We start from the raw sequence: 24,813 nt of genomic DNA, 5'->3' as shown, positions 1-24,813 counted from the left end.
CTGCTTCTTATCACTTTGTTTATGTAAGGATACTAGCAACAATTTAAGATATCTTTTCAGGAAATAATCTAGCATATAGCCTAATAAACTGTTTAACTCAAAGACTGAGTTCACATTCTGTGACAAATAAATTCCCATAATGAGAAAAAAAATCCTTTGTAAACTATCTTTTTTGTATAATCAAACTCTTTTTATTACATCTATATTGATATTTTAATACAAAAAAGATAATTTTAAATTAATACAAAAATAAATCCTTAACCAGAGTAGTGCAAACAATAGCTCTATCTAAATTCATTAGAGGTTACAGATAGCCGACATGTAACATTCTAAGGGCCTCATCCAATGTCTATTGAAGTGAATGGAATTTACTGCAGTGAGCATCGGATCAGGCTGTTAGTGCTATTTCAAACTTTAAAAATGGTAGGATGATTGTTGTAACAGAAATGCTACATTGATCATGCACCACTAAAAAGAATGATGTGAATTACATTATTACATACATTAGAACAACAATTGTTACTCACATCATGCATAGCAGAAGCTTTCTGTTCTGGAGTTGCAACAGATGCTGCAGTTTTATAATCTACGGATAGCTGTAGTTGCATATGCATGGCAGGTGACAATACTTTAACAAATCTTGCCTTTCCCTTGAATAAAATAAAGCAGTATCAGACATTTATTGGCATCAGTGTTGGGATTTTATATTAGATTTTTTAGGTTGAAAATATTGTTTATATAAATTCCTTCTAAAAATTTATGATTCTCATATTTTAGAAATATTCATATAGAACAGTTATCTTCCAGTCCCCAAGATAATTTACTTATTACCTAAGCCAGAGGTGGGCAAACTACGGCCCACAGGGCCATCCTGCCCAGCCCCTGAGCTCCTGGCCGGCCCCAGCCTGTCCCCCCACCCCCGCAGCCTCAGCTCGCCGTGCCAGCAGTGTGGCTGGCTTCGGCCGGGCGGCGCAGCTCGGGGCAGATTTGCCAATGAACACAGGGTGCCCTGGCATGGGCCCCCCCACCAACAGGGGGACTCAGGGCCAGGCACTCGGGCAGCTCAGCACCAGCACACACCCCCCACAGGGGGGAGGGGCTGCACTGCAGGGGCAGGGGAGCAGGCGGGCGGTGTGGGTGGCGGGAGTGTGGGGAATGCGGATGGAGAACTCAGGAGGAGCACCAGGAGGCCACGCAGCTGGCCGGAGAGAAGCGGCACTTTGAAGGGGAAACCGCTACTTCTCTCCGGCTGCACGGTTGCCCCTGCTCCTCCCGAGTCCTCCGCCCATGTTCGCAGGGCCACATTATGAAAGGGGCTGGGGGGGGTGGTGGATAGGGGGTGGGGTCCCGGGGGGGCGGTTAGGGGCAGGGGGTCCCAGGAGGGGTCAGTCAGGGGACAAACAGCAGGGGGCATTGGATGAGTCGGGAGTCCTGAGGGGGGGCAGTCAAGGGGTCGGAAGTGGGAGGGGGCAAATAGGAGGCGGGGAGCAGGCTGTTTGGAGGGGCACAGCCTTCCCTATCTGACCTTCCATACTGTCTTGCAACCCCAATGTGGCCCCAAAAAGTTTGCCCACCCCTGACCTAAGCAATGTGTTTTGCAAGTTGTAAACTATAGTCCAAGCATGGAAGAATGATCTCAATCAGTGTAGCATTACATAATGTAATGCATGTTTAATTCAAGTTATCAGAAAATTTTATGAGAGAGAGATGTTACCAATGCAAGTAGATTTTTCTCCAGCTTCAAGGTCAACTCTGTGCTAAATTTGCCTCCCATGATACTGGTGATTTCATGGAGAATGTAAAATTCAGGGTATTTCTTTACATGTCCAATACAAGCACTTAGAAATTGCTGAAGAAAAAAAAAAAAAAAAAGGATGTTACATAGCCTATGTATCAATACCATAACAGTTTCATAAAAATTAGAATGCTGCTGTAAAAGTTACATCTGCCTGTATTTTTAGCTACAAGAAAGAACGTTTATTTCATCCATTTCTGCGAATGGATTTGTTAAAAATATTTCTTTATTCTTCTTTAGAATTCAGTTTAACAAATTGTGACGAGAGGAAAAAGGAAAAAAAATGAGGTTGGTAGGAGGCTACTTGTTGTTTTTCTTAAAGCACTACCACAGAAAGGAGATGGGTAGGTGCTCAAATAACAATGTGATGGAGGAAACAATAGATAAGAACCTAGAGAGACAGAGGGAATATCTTATGGTTAAGAGACAGGAATGGAAGTTGCAAGATGTAGATTCTATTCTTGGATCTGGCACTGGGTCACTGTGTGGTCCATGGCAAATCACTGGGTCCAGATTTTTAAAAACTGGTCTTCAAAAATATCCACAAATTGTGGGCACAAATGCAATTAAGGTCACCTGGAAGTCTAAGTATTTGATTATGCCAACAGATCAGGTACTGAAACTACTAAATCACCTTAACTGCACTTACCCATTTGCAGCTACAAAAACAGGAGTTTGTATAAGGACCACATTTTCAGGCTGGTCTTAGATTTCTCAGGCCTCAGTTTCTTCAACTGTAAAATGTGCGAGGCTACATTATACCATCATACCCGTTCTTTATAAAGGTAGCAGAAAATAAGCTGCTACCAGATAATGGGACATGATTCTCTGCATGGGGAGTGTGTGATTGCTGAAAGTAGATAATTAAGCCATTATAATTATAAAATGTGGAAACATGTCAAACTTGGAAGAATTACATTCCAAAATTCAGAAGGAACAAGGGAATATGAAAGCCTTTGGCTAAGTTATACATTGGTTTTAAGACTAGAGGCAGTATTAAAAGAACTAATTTGGTTTTCCATATTTAGTAAGGGATTAAGGGAGTATAGAGAAAAATTAAACATCTGCAGGCCTAGTTCCCTAGGGGAAAGATCTGTAAGTGTGAAAATTATTAAAGGTAGAGATCAGTATGGGTTTATTTAAGAAAAGATTGTCTAGATCAGTATTCTGAACAATCAATTGGCAGAATAGAGTAGAAGAAAATATATTTTGTAATTTATCATAAAAGCATTTGGTACCTTACCACATTATAGATTACTCTGATCCAGAAAGCTCAGAAGTATTGTAGAACCAAAGACTACTGGTACAGATGAAATGTTGTTTTAGGGAAATGAAACAGGTCTTGATCAGAAAAAACAGTATGGAGTGGAAAATCTTAGTCACTATTTGTATTGTGGTAGCACCTACATGCCCCAGTCATGTACCAGGGCCTCAGAACGCTAGGCTCTGTACAAACACAAAACAAAATAGGTTTTTTTGGTTTCTTTTTGGTTGTTGTTTTTCCACTGCATAAAATAACAGGAGTTGATAATTTGAAAAAGTGGCTAAAAGTTCCTAAGATCTTGTTTTGGGGGTTCTGCAGAGGATGAGGCAGGAACAAACAAAAGCAGGGAAACAGATTAAGGTATTCCTCCTATCTCCCACACATTTTTCCCAATTTTAAAAGCCTTTAAAAAATAATTCCAACGTGTTTTTTTTCTTCTTTAAGAAGCCAGCTAAGTCACCTGTGACCGTGGTATTTAAGATCCATAGGTAACATTTGCTGTTCTGTTGTACTGGAATTTACACAGTGAGGGAAAAGCTCTCAGAAAACTTTTGGAGTTTTGGGTAGAATGCAAATAAATATTTATTACTATTAATACAATAAGTCTATGGAGCTGTAATAATCACTGTTGATACAGTATATGATGGCAAAAGGGGTACTTAAAAGTATGATTTTTATTCAGATACCAATCTGTAAATATATGTTTAGGCCTATCAGTTTGCACTGAACTAGTTAAGTCTTTCAGCAAATAAGCAACTTTCTTTGTAGGCTCAGCCTTCTAGTTGGACTCTGAAACACCGTTAATCATTCCTTTTTCATGGTATCTATTTTATGTAGGCTTCAGGTGAAGGATGCAAGGGTAAAGAGTAGGGGAATGTCCCCTGTGGAAACACGTTCATTTGCACATGAACCCTGGATGCGGAGACAAATTACACTAGTTTCACATCATGTACTCAGGGACTTTAGTAATTCATTACTTGCACCTACTAAAAATTATTCCATTCTCTGTCCACAATTGCTGCTTCAAAGATGACTGGAGGCAAGTAATTTTGTTAAATATAAATCACAGACTAAAAGACATGGAGGAATGAAGCCACATTTTGTGACCAGGTGTAGGGTCCTCTGTTTAAAAAAAAAAAAAAAAAGGACACAAAATGCAACAATAGACAATATATAACAAGGTATATAACAAAGGAAGACAAATCTCAATTTTAAACAAATTCGTGTTTTTATTCCTTATTGTTTCTTTTCTGAAACAACAAAGCTATAATGTAGAATGGGATTCTAATCATTGTGTTTACCCAAACTATTTCTCAACTACAGAACAAATCTGTCTTGTGTACTAGAAACTGCAAAGCACAAAAATGTTAAGGTAAAATAAGATCAGCCTCATTACCAAATTTAGCTGAAGTAACTACTCACTAACAAATATTATAATTATTATGTATGGACCAAGCCAGTGCTCTATGCTATAAGACAGAAAGTAAAACATTTTCCATCTGGAAAAGTATACCATTCTAATACAATAATAGGCTATTTCATGTCAAGGTAAGTCACTACCAGAAATATACACAATTATCAAAATGTTTTATTTTATAGTACTTTCTCCACTTCATCTCTAATAAGTAACTTTTAATTAAAATTTATATTTGTGTAGCGGGGTGAGCACCCGCTCCGGCCCTGGAGGGGTTGGAAAAGCCCTGCAAAGGGCTGGGGCTGGGCAAGGGAGTAAAACCCTGGCTGATTGGGGAAGTGGCTGCAGCTGGGGCCACACCCCAAACCAAGCAACTGGGCCTTATAAGACCAGGGAAGCCAGAGGTAGGAATCTCTCTTTGACTGGAGAGAGAGACAGGCCTGGCTGCTGGGGAACTCACCTGGGGACCTAGAGTGAGGCAGGGCTGGGGAAAGGCCTTAGGACTGGGAAGCCCTAGGCCAGCAACTCCCCAGGCTGCAGGGCCTAGTCTTAGGCCCACGTAGGTATTGGGCTTGCAGAGGGGCAGCCTGAGGGTGGGTAAAGGCAGCCAGTCCAAACCCCTTTGCCTATGATGAGTGGCTGATACTGCAGTCTGCCCCAGTGAATGGGGGCTAGATGGAGACTGGGCAGTAGCCAAAACTGAGGCGAAGTGGGGATACTGGGTGGGGAAACCCAGAGAAAGTGGGGTACTGCCAGGGGGGCAGCACCCAAGACAAGGGCACCGGGGTCCTGGGAGGGACACGGGGGCCAGAGGACAGGCAGATCACCGGCCTGCAGAGGGCGCTCCAGAGCTGGAATGAGCTAATTCCCGAGACGACCAGCAGGAGGCGCTGCAGGGGTGACTCCGCACTGTTACAATTTGCCAATTTCATATTCAGGACCGGGGTGGGTGGAGTGGTGGCGGGGGAGATAAGTGCAGGAATAAGGCAGAAATTCAGCTCTTGACCTTCATATTCTTATGATGCTCTTATTTTTGCCATTCACTATTTAAACAGTTCTAAAGAAATATGTACCATTGTAACAGAAAATACCTGAGAACTAACAGAGGGCTGCCTTCACCCTACTTCACTATGACACATGACATCAGATAGATAACATTGCCTTCACTTTTCTATGACAGTGATTTTGAGTGAGTCCAAGGAGGTATAACAAGGTCTTATCTCATACTCCAGGGGGAATTCTGTGCCAAAAAACTAAAAATTACGTGCACAATATTTTAAAGTTCTGCAAATTTTATTGGTCAATAAATAAATGTGGCTCCAGCATGGCAGTGTGGAGCACAGGCCACTGCTGCATTGAGGCGTGAGATCACCCTGAAGCTCCCACCTCCCCCTGTACAGGGACTCGGCAGTGAGGCTGCACCTGCCCCAGTGCAAGGGCTGGGCCTGCCCCAGAAACACCTTGGGGCCCTGCCCAGCTGTGCCAGACACACCAGGTGTGGCTGGGAAGGCTCAGCCTAACAGGATCCAAGTGGGGAGGGGCTTAGTGTGAGGGGGACCCAGGTATGGAGCGAGAGGTTTCTGTGTGGGGCAATCTGGGTACGGGAGGCTCAGTGGGAGATCTGGCTGCACAGGGGCTCGTTGGGGGGTTCTGGGTGCAGGGGCAATGGGGCTCTGCAGGGGATCCAGGTGATGGTGGTTGGGGCTCAGGATGGGAGGCTGGGTGAGGGGAGATGGGGCGTGGCAGCTTTTTGTGTGTGTGTGGGCTTCGTGGGGGGGTCTGGGTGCAGCTGACTGGGGCTCAGTGGGGTGGGGGTCTGGGTGTGGGGGGGTAGGGCTTGTTAGGGTGAGGGTTTGATGGGCCTGCTTAACGGGGGAGCCCCAGCTGCTGCCGCATGCTTCATTGATAGCAAACTACATTTCTTTATTTATATTCAATTACCTCAGTTTACTGAATTTATATTGTGTACATCTGCTCATCCCTGGCTAGTATGTTATTTTCTCCCTCCCCCACCCCCAATATTTTCATCTATTTATTCAATGAATGAATGAATGAATGAATACACAAACATTTCTGTTACCTCAGTATAAAGCAGTGCATCCTCAGAGATGGTATCATAATCCTGAACACAACTCTTGGCTGCATTTTGTGCAAACTTCAAAAATTCTGCAATTTCACTGTTCAGAAATTCTTTCATTTGCTGTAACAAGAAAGAAGACACACACACACACACACACACACACACGGTCCCATTTTGAAGATAGCAAGAAAAAAACAAACAAAAAATACCCTCCCCCATAATTTAAATGTAATTGTAAATGTAAACCATTATTATAAAGGATGGATTTACACATCTCATTGCATATTTACAAAGCATCCAGTAGGTTATTTAAATCCTACAAGAAGTGACATGTATAGAAAGGCAATGCAGGTATCTCGGTGAAGAACTGAAGACATTATGGCCCAGATCTCACTAGATATTCTACACTGACACCTCCACTGAAGTCAACACAAAAGAAGCTTACAGGATTGGAGTCTATTTCCTTAAGAAAAGAAGCTTCCTCCCTGCAACAAATATTAGTTTAACCAAGGAGAGTGAAGCATGGGCATTGTCAGAGCAAGTTGACATGAGCCCGGTCTACCTTAGCACGTACACTGCTACTAACAATAGCACACTAGCCTTGTTGCTGAAAAAAATGGGTACTAATTTTTCTAATGTAGATATAGCCATTGTCACAACATAAGAGAATGGAATTGCCATAAACAAGGAATCGCAGGACCATCAATGTAACAGAGCAATAGCCACAGCCAATGAATCAGTTAATGCCACTTACAGGACTCAAATTTTTGCTAAGAACTAAAAGAGTGAATATTTGTGCATTTCTACTCCAGTGAGTAGACTACTTGCTATGTCAAGTACTGAAGGTCAACATGAAGGTCTCCAATGGTGTTAATGAGTGAGTCTTGTATTATGGGATGCAGCCTAAAATATAATCAGCATATAGAATCATAGAAATGTGGGGTTGGAAGGAACCTCAAGAGGCAGGATCAAGAACACCTAGACCACTGTGGCGGTGTGTCTCTAACCTGAAAAACCTCCAATGATGAGCATTCCAATGATGGGGATTCCACCTCCCTTAGAAGTGCTTAACTATCTTTATGGTTAGAATGTTTTTCCTGGTATCTAATCTAAATCTCCCTTGCTACAGATTAAACCCATCATTTCTTGTCCTACCTTCAGTGGACATGGAGAACAATTGATCACCATCCTCTTTATAACAGTCCTTAACATATCTGAAGACTTATCAGGCCTGGAGCCAGGCTGGAGATCCGTCGCGTCCTCCCCCCCCAACCCTCTGCCAGCATTGCTTTGCTCGAGGTCCTGTAGCTCCCTCAGCCAACCAGATGCACCATCCACTCTCCTCCAGCTCTAGCAAGGAACTGATCTTGCTCTGGCCCTGCAGCTCTTCTTATATTAGATTGCTGGGCCCTGACTGGCTGCTTCTCACACAGCTGCTCTAAGCAGCTTGAGGGACCACTCTACTGTCCTTTTCTGGGGTGGGTTGTGGGCCTCCGGACCTAATCCACCCATTACAGAAGGACGCAGCCATCATGATGTATCTAACTTCTAATACAGTTAAAACATTTGTCCATGACATTATGAAATTCTACATGTGTGTCCTCCGCTTACTACTTATTTTATGGTCAATTCATCACTTGAATTCCTCCTATAACTACCATCATAGCAACTGACTTAGGGACAGGAAAGCAGGAGGCGTCAAGGCAACTATTCAACTATGTTTTTAGAGTAACGGGATATCAACTATCCTAAAAAATTCTCAGTAAAAAAGCCTCAGTAAAATAGCAATGTACATTTTTAGTTACCTTTAAAAAAAATCAAATGTCATTGTTGGGGAGATAAAACATGTCGGAATTGAAAATGTTTAAGGACTTATAATTATTACAATCAAATTTTTATCTACAAATGACTTTTAGAAAATTTTCCTTGGATTATTACAGCAAGGAATATTAGGAGAAAAGACAATTTTAACACTTACCAAATACTGGGAATATTCTCTTTGATGTTTTGCAATGAATTGGTAGGATGCAGGGTTTTTTGAAAACTTAGTCATTAGATATAAATATGTTTTCTGCTCCTTCTCAGTTAGACTAGAGACATAAGGATAGGGGATTCTGGGCTCTGGAAAAGGATTATCATCAGCTGTGGGTTTAACTTCCTCCTCAGCTGGAGCTGCAGCCTGTGTGTTAAATGTTTTCGCATCTTCTACAGAGTTTACTGATGCCTCTACATTTTCTTCTTTATGTCTGAAAGAATAGTAGTAAGTGAAAAAACTTACAACTTACACTTTTCACATGAAGACTTGTATTTGAGAAAATTGATGCTGACAGTCATGGAAGACTTTAAGATTTCCAATCATTGGGCAAATTAAGGCTACATTTTATTCACAGGTACTTTTAGTAAAAGTCAACAAAAATTCATGGCCCCTGACCTGTCCATGACTGTTACTAAAAATACCAGTGAATAAAATTTGCAGGGGGACAGTGCCCAGGAGTTCCACGGGTGCTGGGGGAGGGAGGCCTGGCTGCGTGCAGGGGGAGGAGGGAACAGGCAGTGGCACACAGCCCGAGATCCCCTCACTGGTGCTGGGGAGGAGGGGAGGGGGTGGGCAGCCCGGGACCCCTGCTGGTGCAGGCTCCCTATCTGGCTCCGCGCCCTCCCCCCCCAGCAGCAGCAGAGTTTGGGTGTGGGAGGGGGCGAGGCGGGCTCTGGCCGGCATTTAGCTGGGGGCCTCCGGGAACCATGGCCAAAGAGAGCTGCACCCAGAGCCCACCTCACCCCGTCCCGTGCCCCAACCCCCTGTCCCCTCCCACACCCAAACCCTGCTGCTGGGATGGGGGTGAGGGCGCGGTGGCCCAAGACTGCCCCAGCAGCGACCAGTGCACCTGGCACAGAAGCTGCCTAAGCTGCTCCTGAGCCAGGTGAACTGGCCACTGCAGAAGACACGGAGGTCACAGAATCTTCCATAACCTCGGTGACAAACTCACAGGCTTAATTATAATTAATAGAACAATGGTGTTATAACACCATACCCCCATCTATATTTTATTATTCTGTGCTTTAGACAGCCAAATCCTAGGACTGATGGGAGTTTCACCACTGATTTCAAAAGAAGAAAAACGTGGTCATTATTTGTACTGGATCAACTCCACTTTTCCAGGAAACATCACGTATAACAACTTGTTACACTGGATTTCTAGATGAGAGAGCCAATCACAAAACACAGGTCCTCTTTGTTCTGGAAAGGTCTTCACTATGAATGAGGCCTCATTTCCTCATCTGCTACTTATGTAGACAATGTTGTTGTAGCCGTGTTGGTCACAGGTATTACAGACACAAGATGGGTGAGGTAATATCATTTATTGGACCAACTTCTGTTAGTCAGAGAGACAAGTTCTCTAGCTTAGGCCAGGTTTATACTACAAAATTATGTCGAATTAACTTACGTCGGCATACTGCTTGTGTTTTTGTAAGCTTAACTCCTTGTGTTGGCAGTGTGCATTCTCGCCAAGAGCATTTGTATCAATTGTACTGTCATTTTGGGGCATTCAGGGACAGCTCCTGAAGGCCTGTAACAGTCGATTTAAGCAACTCAGCATCTACACTGACACTGCATCAACCTAATTATATCGACTGAGACTCTACACAGCGATAGCTTACACACTGCAATGGGACTTTTGTAGAAAAAAAATGCTGTTTTGGCTACAAAAAACTTCCACCCTTGTGAGAGACTTTTGTCTTTTCCCCTCCCTTTACTGTTGACAACAGCCAGTGTAGACACCACGCTTTCCGCCCCCCAATTTTACTGGCCTCTAGAAAGTGTCCCACAATTCCCATGCTGCCGCTCTGGTCAGTGGTTTGAACTCTGCTACCCTGTAGGCAACCCACCCCTCCCCGTTGCAAGCCCTGGGAATTTTAAATCTCATTTCCTACTTGCTGGCTTCCTATGTGAGCTTTCCAGGTAAGCATGGCTGGCTATCGCACCAAACGCGCTCCTGCTTGGACCACCGCTGAGCTCTTGGATCTGATCAGTATACGGGGAGAGGAGTCTGTTCAGTCGCAGCTGCGACTGACCTGTAGGAATCGGGACACATATGGGCAAATTTCTCGAGGCTTGTGCAAAAAGGGCTATGATCGGGACACGCAGCAGTGCAGAGCAAAGATAAAGGAGCTGAGGCAGGCGTACCATAAGGCGCAGGAGGCAAACCATTGCTCCGGTGGTGCACCTAAGACCTGCCGCTTCTATAAGGAGCTGAATGCTATCCTCGGTGGTCACCCCATCTCCATCGCCGATAGCTAGGGTGACCAGACAGCAAGTGTGAAAAATCGGAACGGGGTGGGGGGGTAATAGGAGCCTATATAAGAAAAAGACCCAAAAATAGGGACAGTCCCTATAAAATCTGGACACCTGGTCACCCTACCGATAGCCCCGTGGATACTTCGGAGGCAGCAGAAAGAGGGGGTAAGCTGGAGGCTGAAATTCTGGATGAAGAAGTGAAGCTAGAAGAGGATGTGGAGCTCCCAGCAGGGTCGCCCGGTGGGGCAGGCAGCCAGGAACTTTTCTCCACTCCAGAAGTGCTCTATGTGGAGCAGGAAGCAGATGAGACGCTGGGTAAGTTGCTGCGGCTTGTGTAGGGAATTGAAAAGCACTCCTGAGTTTCCCCAGCACTCCACCCCCTCTCACAGCTTGCACAATGATAGCTGGAGCTACACACAGTTGTGAGATTTTACCCTTTTTAACAATAAATAAAGGCTAAGGTATATAATGCTACAGAGTTTTTATTCTGTGTTCTACAAAAGCATATAGCAATCAATTCACTCTCGGAAACAGGCTTCTAAAGCATTTTGTTGCATGGATCTTGAGGCCCAAAATTATACATCTGGATACACCAGGGAAGCAACTCCAAAGCAGACATGTGTTAGGGCCCCTCATTGTCAAAGTGATTCCTCAAAGCCTCTCTGATATTAATAGCAGCCCCCTGGACTCCTCTGACAGCCCTAGCATCTGGCTGTTCAAACGGTGCAGCTAAGCGCTCTGCCTCAGTGCTCCACACCTGAGCAAACATTTTACCCTTAGATTCACACAGATTATGCAAAGTGCAGCACGCGGCTATGACCACGGGAATATTATCCTCCGTAAGGTCTAGCCTGCCATTTAAACACCTCCAGCGAGCTTTCAAACGGCCAAAGGCACATTTGACTACTATGCGGCACCTGCCGAGCCGGTTGTGAAAACGCTCCTTGCTGCTGTCCAGGTGCCCTGTGTAAGGTTTCATGAGCCAGGGCTGTAAGGGGTAAGTCGGGTCTCCCAGGATTACTATGGGCATTTCCACATCCCCCCCCCCGTGATCTTGTGGTCTGGAAAGAAAGTCTCTGTCTGCAGCTTTCTGTACAGGCCAATGCTCCTGAGGATGCGTGTGTCATGCACCTTTCCAGACCGGCATTTATGTCCGTGAAACCCCCCCTGGTGATCCACAAGCGCCTGCAGCACCATGGAGAAGTATCCCTTCCTATTGATGTATTCAGAGGCAAAGTGGTCTGGTGGTAAAATTGGAATATGTGTGCCATCGATCGCCCTGCCACAGTTAGGGAAACCCATCACTGCAAAGCCATTCACTATTTCATGCACATTTCCCAGATCCGCAGCAGGATATGATTTACTGCCCTGAACACTTGGATTAATACAGCCCCAACAGTGGACTTCCCCACTCCAAATTGATTTGCAACTGACCGGTAGCAGTCTGGATTTGCCATCATCCACACAGTGATTGCAACACGCTTCTCTACTGAAAGGGCAGCTCTCATTCTGGTATTCTTGTGCTGCAGGTCGGGGGCCAGCTCAGCACATAGCTCCATGAAGGTTGCTTTACGCATCCTAAAGTTCTGTACCCACTGATAGTCATCCCACACCTGCATGACAATGCAATCCCACCAATCAATTTTCCCTAGCCCAAAAGCGACGGTCTACCATATGCAGCTGCTCTGTGAATGCCAAAAGCACTGATAAGTTGCTGCTGTTCATATCACATTCGGGTGCCTGCGATTCATCCTCTCTCAGTAACTCTGTGAGTAACTCTGCTGCCTTGCGCAATGTCCTCACAACAGTTAACAGCGCATAGGAGAGAAGTGCAGGATCCATCCTCTCTCACTGCAGATGCTGGCGCACACTGCAAAGACTGACAGTTGGAAAAACAGCGTGAAAGGAAAGCCAGAATGACACGAAAGGAAGCCAGAAACCATTGGAGGGCTGGGAAACAAAGCGGTGCATGATGGGACATTTTGCAGGTCCCAGAATGCGCCGCGCTCCATTTCCGCCTTCCCACAACACCTAGTGACAGATGGTGTCACCAGGCACTGTGGGATACATACCCACAGTGCATTGCTCATGCTGTCAACAATGGTGGCCCAAACGTGGACACAATCTGTTGACAGAGGGAGCAAATGTAGACTCGCTTTGGCGACTTTGTTTTTGTCGATTTTTTCATGTTGATATTAGTTTCATCGACAAAACTTGCCAGTGAAGACAAACCCTATGTTGCTCCGGGAGGTGGTGTTAAGTCGATATAGAGAGGCACTTATGCCAGCAGGACCCAAATTTAAGTGAAGACACTTCCACAGCGAGGTTGATGCAAGGCATAAGTAATTAACACCTATTTCAAAAGACCATTCAAAGTGAAGAGGCTCGTTAAAACCTCTCTAGTCACAGGAGAAAAAAAAGCTGAGGGGATGGGGGATTAGTGGGCTATAGATTGTTATAAGCCATAAATCCAGTGTTTCTATTCATTCCATGATTATTAGCATCTAGAAACATTATGAATGTAAGCTCCCAGGTTTGTCTTTTAAGATGTTGTGCAGGCTGCCTTTGAGGATGCAAACTGACAGATCAGATATAGAGTGATCACTTTGTGAAAAGCATTCACCCACAGGTGATATGATGTTTTTGTCTTTTATCCTTTTTCTGTGCGAGTTCATTCAAGAGCGTAGTGATTGTCTTGTTTCACCCATATAACTGTTATTGGGACATTTAGTGCACCGAATGAGGTACACCACATATTATAGGCATATGTAGGACCCATAGATCTTGAAATGTATGTTGTGAGAGATGCTGATTATCTACAGTAGTGATACTCAGAACGAGGCTCAGGAGCTGCAAGTGGCTCTTTAATGTGTCTCCTGTGGCTCTTTGCAGCAGATGATATTAAAACACTGATTTAATTATTAACCAATTGTGGAGGAACAGGACAGGGGGGCCTCCTTTCCGACAGCCAAAGTTCTGGGCCTACAGGCCCCAAAACACCTCCAACAGAAGGCTGTCATGATGGTGACCTTTGTGCAGAGTAGAGAAGGCCTAAAAGCCTGAACAATACTGCTCAAATCAATTCTCTTCCAAAACCCAGACAAAAGTAGTAACAGAGGAAGGAAAAGGAAGGAAGGAAAGAAACACAGAATATAATAACCGCAAGTTTATGAAATACATTAAGAAATTGCTTTTGCAAAGAGCTAATCACTCTTGCAGTTGTGGCTATCTGCAAATTCTCCAATTCCAACTATCTGCAGATAACCTATAATAGTTCCCCTTTAAGCATCTCCTGAAAAGCCCCCCCCTTAGCCTTTGCCGAAATCCCCCGGAAAGTGACATGTACCAAGTCTTAAGAAATGTACCCAAGTTAGGGCCGAGCACCACCCCTGCGGAAACCACCGAGCGCCCCCTCTACACCCACCTCTCGGAAATTAAGAAAGTGGGCAAGGGGAGGAGGGAGGACTGACCCCAACCCCAGCTCCCTAGCTCATGATCAGCTCGTGTTCACCCATGCCCAGCTTATGATTGGTCCCTAATTTCTTAACTCATGACATATTGTTTGTACCTTGCTTGTGGTTTAATGAAATAAAAGCAGCTTGCAAGCTGCTGTTCGGGGTGCTAGCTTTCAAGCTGCACCCCAACGCGTTTGGTATGTATTGCAATAAAGGCCTCAGGCTCTGAGTCTGTGAACTAAAATCACTGCGTGGGTGATTCTTTCCACGACACAATCTAAGTTATTAACCAATCGGGATATTTTTGTTATGTTATTAACCAATTGTAGAATACTTTATCAGTCATTTTGCTGTGAGAATTATAGATATAATAGTGAATGAAACAATGAATTCACACCACTGTGGCTCTTTTGGGTAATATTGACCACTAATTTGGCTCCTGAACCACAGAGATCTGAGTACCATTGGTCTACATGTTTTGCATCTGTTGTTCTGGCAGGGTCTGACGCCACTTTGAGTGTTACTTATGTTTGTTAAACTGCGTGTCAACAACTTATAAATCAATCAACTAGGCCTCACTTACTCCTGAACCAAAGTTATGATAGTAAAAGGGAAGTACTCAACACTGAAGCCTCTTTTAAAATAGAAGACATGATTTTAACAGCAGGGAAAGTCCAAATTGCAGAGAAGATTTTTCCCAAGAATGAAGCACACTATTGAGAGCTCCATTTAGAATACTAAACAGTACTGGAATCAGTTACTAAAGCAAGATAACACTGGCTGGACACGAGAAGGAGGAGAGGCATGGAGGAGGAAATGGTCCTAGCAACAGGAAGCAAGGTATGTAATAAGATTGGATCTTAAAACAACTTCAGTATAAGAAGGCTTACTTAGCCCTTATGTATTTACAATACCTATGCTTAAAAATGAGCATATTTTAGGTTAACAAAATGAACATTAACTGCTGATCTTGGAAAAACATATTTTAGTGATTTGATTTCAGCACTAGAAAATGTCACAAGAGCTATTCATACCTAACAGTACCACGTCTGCAACTCTTAATACTACTTCACAGCTGTCTCACTGAATATAAGAATATGTCCATCCTTGTGGCACAAACTGGCAAATTTAATTAAGCTGCCGCAGCGACAAGATGCTGACTCAGATTTGCCAATGTAGGAATGTCAAAAAATTCTAGCAGTTTAAATTGGCTATATTCAGCACAGAATTAAATGGCAGCACTTCAAAATTATTTCACTGTGCAGTGCTGTCAAAATCTTCATCAGGGTGCATACCAAAATAATCCAACAGGGCCTTTCCATTCATATTTGCAGTTATACTTTATTTAAGCTGACGGTTTAAAATTTCCCCCTTCATTTTATGCAATCCACCCTCTTCTCAGCTACAGCTTCGATGGGGAGGGAATAGAAGAGTGGAATCTCAGTTAAATATTATCATCAGGGGTCCCTATATAAAGAGATTCACAAATTCCTGGAATATCTGGAAAAGAACAGAATATTTCCCATTTGGAATGAGTTATTTCTCCAGTCCAAACTCCCCTGATCACAGCAATTCTGTAAGTCTCATCTCTGTCTCATCCTCTAATACCTCTCCACACACTCCTTCCTCCACCCCACAGCACCGAATGTGTCTTGGTAGTCATTTTAGTCATTTTAATAAAATTTAAAATTGAATTTAGGCAAAAAAGAAATTAGGGAACCGCCTGGCTCAAAAGACCCTATATACTCATTCATTAGCCTGTTCGTTTATAAGCCAACCCCACAAGATGGATAGGTAAAAATGGCTGTATGACCCTTTCATAAGCTGACCCTATATTCCAGGGGTTGGCAAACTTTGGCTCCCAGCCTGTCAGGGTAAGCCGCTAGCAGGCCTGGACATTTTGTTTACCTGGAGCATTCACAGGCACGGAGCCCCTCAGCTCCAGTGGCCGCGGTTCTCCGTTCCCAGCCAATGGGAGCTGCGGGAAGTGGCGGCCAGCACATCCCTCAGACTGCGCTGCTTCCTGTAGCTCCCATTGGCTGGGAACGGCAAACCGCAGCCACTGGGAGCTGAGGGGCTCCGTGCCAGCGGACACTCCAGGTAAACAAAACATCCTGACCTGCCAATGGCTTACCCTGACAGGCCGGGAGCCAAAGTTTACCGACCCCTGCTATATTTTAAAAACTGGCGTCACAAGAAAACACTCCAAAGTTTTGCTAGAATTATTTTAATGTAATCTAACGAAAAACCTGTTATTCTAATAATTGAACAAATATGTATTCACCTTCAAAATTACAGTCAATGTTTTAAATATCCATTTACTGATTTTAAAGTTTCATATTGTTCTAAGGTACTTATTTAAAAAGGCTTAAAATCCTTCAAAGTCCGAATAAGTCTCCGATTCACCAAACAGTTCATTAAACTCTGCTTCAGTCACAGCTGCACTTGCTTTGTCATTATAGAGTTGGCAGTGTCATCTTCAGACTCCGATTCCTTCTCATCATCAGCCTCTGTTGTGTCATCATCAAATATGGCATCGTCTTCCGACCCATCAAATGCATTGCTGATACAGCATTTCTGAAATGATTTTTCTATCCTTTCTGAGGGAATGGACTCACACTCGTCCTTGACGCACTGGGCGTGCAGACTGATTTCAGGCTTCATAAGATTCCCGCCTTCTGTCAACTTCACCATGCCTGAGCACATCCATTCAGATCACATTTTGCATAGCCTGTCTTTAAAGGGTTTGTTCAGGCAGACATCAAGCAGTTGTAGAACAGAAGGTAAGCCTCCAGATATTACAGCCAAAGTAGTTTTCATTTTTTTGGCCACATTTTTCACCTCATCCATCTTGTGTGCCCTGAACATGTCCCAAACGAGCATAGCAGGTTTCTTGAAAAGTGCTCCTGGTCTCTTATTCCACACTTTTTCCAGCCATTCAGTAGTCCCACTTTCATCCATCCATCCCTTTTCGTGTGCACGTACAATGACATGAGCAGGAAATTTCATATTTTTAGGCAAGGTTTTTCTTTTAAAATCAACAACAGGAGGGAGCTTTGATCCATTGGCCAAACACGATAAAACCATCATAAAATGGATTTTTTCATGGCCAGTGGTTTTAATTAACTGTTTTTTCTACCAACAACGGTTACCGTTCTGTTGCTCGAGAGATCGAATGTCATCGGTGTTTCATCCATATTTCCTATTTGTGACAGCTTAAATGCATATTCTTTTCGATGTTTTATAATAAACCTTTGGAAAGATTTGATTTTTTTCTTCTAGATCTCTCGGTAGCTTTGGCGCTATCTTTGTTCGCTGACGAAGACAGAGACCATGACAGTTCATGAAGCGAGTACACCAACCCGCTGATGCGACAAACACTGACAGCTTTACTGACTCGTATTTGTCATCTTTCGACATTTGCAGAGTATGCACACGAATTCCAGTTCTAATGACAACGTACCCATTTTGTCGACATTCAACAACCCAATCATTGAGATCTATCTCCAGCTCAGGAAATGAAGCGCACCTCGTTGGACATTTTTTCTTGCTTCTTGGCACGTCTTTTAGTGTTGTTTTATTTTTTCGCCAATCTCTTACTTTCTTCTCATTGATACAGAAGTCACGAGCAGCGGCACAATTATTGTTTGCTGCTGCATATTCAACAAGTTTGAACGCTGCGAGATAAACAAACCATTTTCTTTTGATTTCACCATTGTTCATTTTAAATACTAGTATGAAAATCTTAGAAAATAATAATTTAGTTATAGATTTTGTAGGACTTTATATAGGAATGTCATCTGCTTTATCACTGTCAAATTATTATTGTTCTTTGTTTATTTCAAAGCAGCCCTGTAGATGCGGCGATAACAGGCTATTTAAATTTTATTACCGATTCCATCCATTCTGTGTGTTATATTTTTAGATTGGCTCGAGACTTACGAGGTCCATTGGTAGAAATGCATGAAGAGATCAAATTACACAGTAGCGGACTGACACCAGTGTCATAGTATTATCGTTCATTGTATTTTTCTGATTGGCTTGTAAGGTGTAGCATTTTGTGAAATGCATGGGTCAAAAGCCATGCAGATCTGCAGCACTGCTCTTTTAGCATTCATTTCAAGCCAATCTAGTCCACTAAACAAAGCCTTTGCAACTTTAAAAGGCTGCAGTATTGACATCAATAAGTTATTTTATGATCAATATAAATATGCGCTATAAAAATAATTATAATATAGTTCTGTAGTAGAATACTAGGAAAAGCAAACAGCTAATACTAGGAAAATTGAACTTTAGGGAAGCACATGTTTTTAAGTGCTTTGTTTACATGGACATGAACTAAGAAAAATTGTATAATCGATATCCATACGTTTTATTTATATTAAAAAACTTTTTATCTCAATTATAACAACAAATATACAATTTAAGTAAAAATAAAATTTTAGCACATTTTTAAAGAAGCGAATCCAGAATTGACGTTCCATCATCAGCGATCTCCAACAGGGGTCGGCAAACTTTGGCTCCCGGCCCATCAGGGTAAGCCGCTGGCAGGTCGGGACGTTTTGTTTACCTGGAGCGCCCGCAGGCACGGAGTCCTTCAACTCCCAGTGGCCACGGTTTGCTGTTCCCAGCCAATGGGAACTGTGGGAAGCGGCGCAGGCTGAGGGACGTGCTGGACGCCACTTCCTGCGGCTTCCATTGGCTGGGAACGGCGAACTGTGGCCACTGGGAGCTGAGGGGCTCTGTGCCTGCAAACGCTCCGGGTAAACAAAACAACAGTGTCTTAGATATTCAATTCAATAACTCAATAGTGCTTAAAATCGTCAAATTTTGGTGTAGACCCGTTGATAAGCCAACCCCCGCTCTTTGATGCTTCACTTTTTTTTACCAAAAATGTCAGCTTATGAACGAGTATATACGGTATTTCATTGGCGGTCAGTGCTGATGGTTCTATCTGCCTATGTGACAGATAGCATCAGTCCAAGTCCTACTGGGCAGAGTCACAGCACAATATAGTGACAGGTCAAGGATTGACTAGGACAACTATACTCCACAAAAGCCACTATAGGAAGAGAAACCTGATCTCAGGTCTCGACATATATATGTAAATGAAGGAACTGATTTACAAGCAGTTGGTTTAGTATCTATTGAGCTAAAATATTTAAACTATACATATTCCTGTAATTATTTGGTTTCTGAAATGCATTCAGTTTAAAAAAAAAAAAAATACATTACTTATCCTATAAAATTTTTTTTAAAAAGTGTCAGAAGACAGAGAAATGGATTAAAAAGCAACACGTATACTCAGTTTACTGAAAAGAGGGCAGATTGTCACATTGCCTTAATGTACTAAACAGCTCTCAGAACACTGTGACCTCAAATCTGTATTCTGTTCATTTGGAATCCAGTGCTCTGACATATAGCATGAAAACTCCCTTAAGCCTTACAAATGCTAGTCCTACTTTCAACGAGTGTTAGCAAAATAACAACAAGAAACAAAAGTTGTGGAATTAACAGCATGTGTGCCAATATCATTGCTGCTTTTTATTGCAACCCATTTCCCATTTTTCTGCTAAATGTAGTTTGTTTAGCTTAGCTGCTCTTTAAGACAGTGACCTTGCCTATAAAGCGCCTAGCATACTGCTGGATCTATGTAAATAGGCATAAGAACGGCCATACTGGGTCAGACCTAAGGTCCATTTTGCCCAATAGCCTGTCTTCCGACAGTGGCCAATGCCAGGTGCCCCAGAGGAAATGAACAGAACAGGTAATCATCAAGTGATCCATCTCCTGTTGTCCATTCCCAGCTTCTGGCAAACAGAGGCTAGGGACACCATCCCTGCCCATCCTGGCTAATAGCCATTGATGGACCTATCCTCCATGAATTTATCTAGTTCTTTTCTGAACCCTGTTATAGTCTTGGCCTTCACAACATCCTCCGGCAAAATACTTCCTTTTGTTTTAAACCTGCTGCCGATTAATTTCATTTGGTGACCCCTAGTTCTTGTGTTATGAGGAGTAAATAACACTTCCTTATTTACTTTCTCCACACCAGTCATGATTTTATAGACCTCTATCATATCCCCCCCCTTAGTCATCTCCCCCGCCTTAGTCATCTCTTTTACAAGCTGGAAAGTCCCAGTTTTATTAATCTCTCCTCATACAGCAGCCGTTCCATACTCCTAATCATTTTTGTTGCCCTTTTCTGAACTTTTTCTAGTCCAAAATATCTTTTTTTTTTTTTTGGAGATGGGGCGACCACATCTGCACGCAGTGTTCAAGATGTGGGCGTAACATAGATTTATATAGAGGCAATAGGATATTTTCTGTCTTATTATCCCTTTCTTCATGATTCCCAAAATTTTTTTTATTGCCACTCCACACCGAGTGGGTGTTTTCAGAGAACTATCCACAATAACTCCAAGATCTCTTTCTTAAGTGGTAACAGCTAATTTAGACCCCTATCATTTTATATGTATAGTTGGGATTATGTTTCCCAATGTTCGTTACTTTGCATTTATCAACATTGAATTTCATCTGCCATTTTGTTGCCCAGTCACCCAGTTTTGAGAGATACTTTCGTAGCTCTTCACGGTCTGCTTGGGACTTAACTATCTTGAGTAGTTTTGTATCATCTGCAAATTTTGCCACCACACTGTTTACCCCTTTTTCCAGATCATTTATGAATATGTTGAATAGGACTGGTCCCAGTACAGATCCCTGGGGAACACCACTATTTACTTCTCTCTATTCTGAAAACTGACCATTTATTCCTACCCTTTGTTTCCTATCTTTTAACCAGTTACCAATCCATGAGAGGATGTTCCCTCTTAGGTCATGACAGCTTACTTTCCCGAAGAGCCTTTGGTGAGTGACCTAGTCGAAGGCTTTCTGAAAATTTAAGTACACTATATCCACTGAACCCCTCAAAGAATTGAGGGCTTGTTGACCCCCTCAAAGAATTGAGACATGAATAGACAGAAGACAGAGAAATGGATTTAAAAGACATGAATAAATGGGATTCTAACTCAGACAACATCACCAGCCTTCTCCAAATGAGATAGAGAGTCAGGGAGTGGGACACAGCCAGCCTCACCAAATATATTAGGCCACAGGAAGCAGGATCTTTGGAAGTTGCCAGTGAAAGGAGTTTTGCTTAAGTTTTTCTTCTTTGGTATCAGTGAGGAAGCAGAGAATCAGATCACTACCCAAGGCCCCAGGAGGTCTCCTGCTTTACGAGGTCCCAAGAAAGAGGGCAGAGACCAGTGCATATCTGTCAAACCAATGAGTTTCCTCACATGTTGGGTAACAAAGTTCCCCCCACCCTTGCTGTTTTGTTTTTCAATTAAAATAAGAGGGGAAAAAAGCATGTTTTGAAAGGAAGCAGACAGACAACAGGGAGAACACTCACAACAGCTGAAAGAAAATACTTACTTGTTTGACAAAATCCACAGTTCAGAGATAGTTGGAGACAAGGAATATTTTTCACAAATGTCTCGTGAGAAAAATACTTCAACACCATTTTTTGGTGAAACATTCCTGTTTTTTTTAAAAAAGAGACAACATGTACTTACAGTTCAATCACACAAAACACAACATTGACTATATGGTTACTGACACCAACTTAAGGACAATATCTGAGTGACCAAACTCTCAGAATTTGAAAAATGATTCTTTGAATCACTAAGAAATAAGGTATATATAATTCTGTGTGAAAAAGGGGGAGAATGTTATCTATAATGTTCACACTCTCCTCCTCCTCCTCAGAGGGATATAGCTAACCTAATGTTTCATTTCAACATTAAAATGAACTTGTTCCGCACTATTCAAAAGAAAGTTTACAGATAGGATGGGGTAAATTTCTTGAGCTGGTCAGAGAAAATTTATGGAGCCATATTTTGTCGGAATATTGTGATTCAAATCAAAACACTTCACAAAGTTGGGTCAATTTTACTGGAATTCCATTTGGAAAATAATATGGAAAAAAAGTTTTGACAATGTTGAATCTTCCTGCACTGTGGAATAGCCACTACGAGCTGCAGTGCGGCAGCATGTCAGAGGGACCCACTCCCCCCAACACACACACACTGGTGACAGTCATGGCTCTGTGCCCCCACGCTGTACATTTATAAAGTACTTTAGGATTCTTCTGAATAAAAGTAATGCAAATAATTATAATTTCTTCCTCTCTCCTCCACTACCTGCTAAATAACCATACTGCATCAAGGGTAATTACAATCCACCTACTTAAAATATGTCTGGTAATCTCAACCAGATAAGGTATTTTTTCAATTTTTGTCCTAAACTTCTTGTCCTACCGTGTAGTGTTGGTCTGACATATTAAACACATCCTATTTTTCATCTGAGTGGTGGTTGTATTTCATTAGTGGGTGATTTCTTCATGAAACATAAAATTTGTCAAGCATTTGTAGGTATGAACCTTGGTCTTGCAAAAGCTTATGAATATGTTTACAGTCAAGCACTTGCACAACTCTTTGCAGTATCAAGGCTGTAAAATGTAAGCTCATTAGGGAAAGAATTTCATTTTATTTATCTGCAAAAATCACTGGCACATCTATGTGCTGTATTAATAAATGACAATTTAAAACATTATATAAAATTATTATAGGGGCATTAGTATTGCAGCATTAGTTCAATTAACTGCTGATCAAACCCCTTCCCTATGTGAAAGATGCAGGTGGAATGAAGGAGAGAAAGACAAAGATACACCTCTACCTCAATATAACACTGTCCTCGGGAGCAAAAACATCTTACCATATTATAGGTGAAACTGCGTTATATCAAACTTGTTTTGATCCGCCAGAGTGCGCAGCCCCGCCCCCCCCCCGAGCACTGCTTTACCGCGTTATACCCGAATTCGTGTTATAGTGGGTCACGTTATATCGGGGTAGAGGTGTATTATTTTTAATATGTGACCCCAGATGTGTCCAGCACCTATCACAGATCAGGGATAATGTAGGTATTGCTTGAAGCAGAGCCTCTGAATTGACTAGCTCCCAGTCCCATCCCTTGCTAGATTGCACTGCTGTGTCCATGGACTCCCCCGCCCGAGATTTCCCACCACTGCTCCCGAGGGAGAGAGTTATAGTACAGACAGGGTGCTGGCGTTTTGACTACTGCATTGCCTGCTCCGCATTAGCGCTTTTCAGTTGTTAACGGTTTCAGTTTTATTTGTAGGCGATCGCGGGGACAACAACGAGGCAGGCAGCTCCTACTGCAGGGGATCAGGCTTTAATTAGTTCTTACCCAGACCCCTCGCTACACAACAGCGGGCCGGGGGTCAGAGCACGCGGTGGTTCCAGCGATCGCCTCTGCCCCGTCCACACGAGCGGGCCAAGGGCGGGGACCCCGAGCACCTGGGCAGCGGGAAAGGCGATGTGGAAGCAGCGAGTGGGGAATCTCTGAGGCTACAGCGATGGCGCGTTGGTTACTCGAGCTCAGCAGCAAGGGGATGGGCGATACCGGGTGGCTCGCAGAGGCTCTGAGCTACACGACCCCGCTACGGTGCGGCGGCCTGTCAGAGGGGCCCCGTCCCCCCGTCGCGCACACACGCTGGGGACAGTCAGCGCAGCAGGGGGTTGTGCCCCCGCTCTGCACACAGCACCGCGCCGGGGGAGACCCGACCTCAGCAGGGCCTGAGCCCCCCAGCGCCGGGGCAGAACTACACATACTCACCAGGTGAGCCGCTTCTCACCAGCCTCCATCTTGGCTGCGCTACTCCCCGGAGGGGCGCGTGCCCCTCCTCCCGGCAACGGCAAACTGCCCCTTCCACGACCCCCTCCCTGCCTCCCTCAGTGCGCTACCCAATCAGCACAGCGCGGGCTCACGTGGCTGAGGCAGCCAACCAGAGCAGGAGCTCGAGCAGCAACTGCAGCTGCGTGAGCGGCCATCTTTGGTGTGGGCAGAGCGAGCGGCGCCTACATTGCAGGCCCGGGTAGAGAAGCCAACCCCCTTCGCTCAGGGACGCTGCGGGGGCGGGGATTCACAGGAGGGAGTTCCCTCCCCGAGCGGCCCGGCCCGGGAGACAGAGCAGGGGCGTGGGGGCGGCTCTCAGGTGTGGACTCCGGCCCAAGCTTGCGCAGCAGCAGCAGCAACAGCAGCGTGGTTACACCAGCTCAGCAGCAAGGGGATGGGCGATACCGGGTGGCTCGCGGAGGCTCTGAGCTACACGACCCCGCAGCGTGGCTAAGTCTGGGCTACTCTTTTTATTTAAGAGGCGCTTTGATCGCCAGCGAGTTGCAGGGCTTTGGGCTTGTTTTATTTGGAGGTTGCTTAGTTGGGCTTTTTTGTACTCGGTGATTTCAAAGCACAGTTAGTTTAAAACGGGTGTACCCTGTGGGTGTGGGTTTGGGTCCCTGCACAGGCACTTACCCGTCCCCCCTCCCCTTCAGTTAGGAAAACACAGGGCCGCCCAGAGGGGGGGCAAATGGGGCAATTTGCCCCGGGCCCCGCAGGGGCCCCCACGAGAGTTTTCGGGGGGGGAGGGT

The 24,813-nt window shown here is 44.0% G+C and overlaps 1 protein-coding gene across 3 annotated transcripts in view; it reads right to left on the bottom strand.

The window, feature by feature from the left end:
- The window catches only part of ICE2 (interactor of little elongation complex ELL subunit 2), a 58,137-nt gene extending 34,054 nt beyond the window's left edge, over positions 1 to 24,083 (bottom strand). For all 3 annotated transcript variants that reach the window (XR_003369634.1, XR_003369635.1, XM_026648251.2), the window contains exons 1-6: positions 24,002 to 24,083; positions 21,740 to 21,844; positions 8,532 to 8,799; positions 6,554 to 6,673; positions 1,715 to 1,849; positions 528 to 650 (exon numbers count right to left, since the gene is read on the bottom strand). Coding sequence is in view for 1 of the 3 variants with exons in the window: in XM_026648251.2 (XP_026504036.1) it covers positions 528 to 650; positions 1,715 to 1,849; positions 6,554 to 6,673; positions 8,532 to 8,799; positions 21,740 to 21,844; positions 24,002 to 24,030 (780 nt within the window). In the remaining 2 variants the exon portion in view is untranslated. The remainder of the gene's footprint in view (positions 1 to 527; positions 651 to 1,714; positions 1,850 to 6,553; positions 6,674 to 8,531; positions 8,800 to 21,739; positions 21,845 to 24,001) is intronic.
- Between the last annotated feature and the right edge of the window lie 730 nt (positions 24,084 to 24,813).

The sequence above is a fragment of the Terrapene carolina genome, unplaced genomic scaffold (genome assembly GCF_002925995.2).
Source record: "Terrapene carolina triunguis isolate 2854851 unplaced genomic scaffold, T_m_triunguis-2.0 Scaffold67, whole genome shotgun sequence".
Lineage (NCBI taxonomy): Eukaryota > Metazoa > Chordata > Testudines > Emydidae > Terrapene > Terrapene triunguis.
Note: the sequence above shows the minus strand (reverse complement) of the source record. Positions and strands in the feature narration are given on the sequence as shown.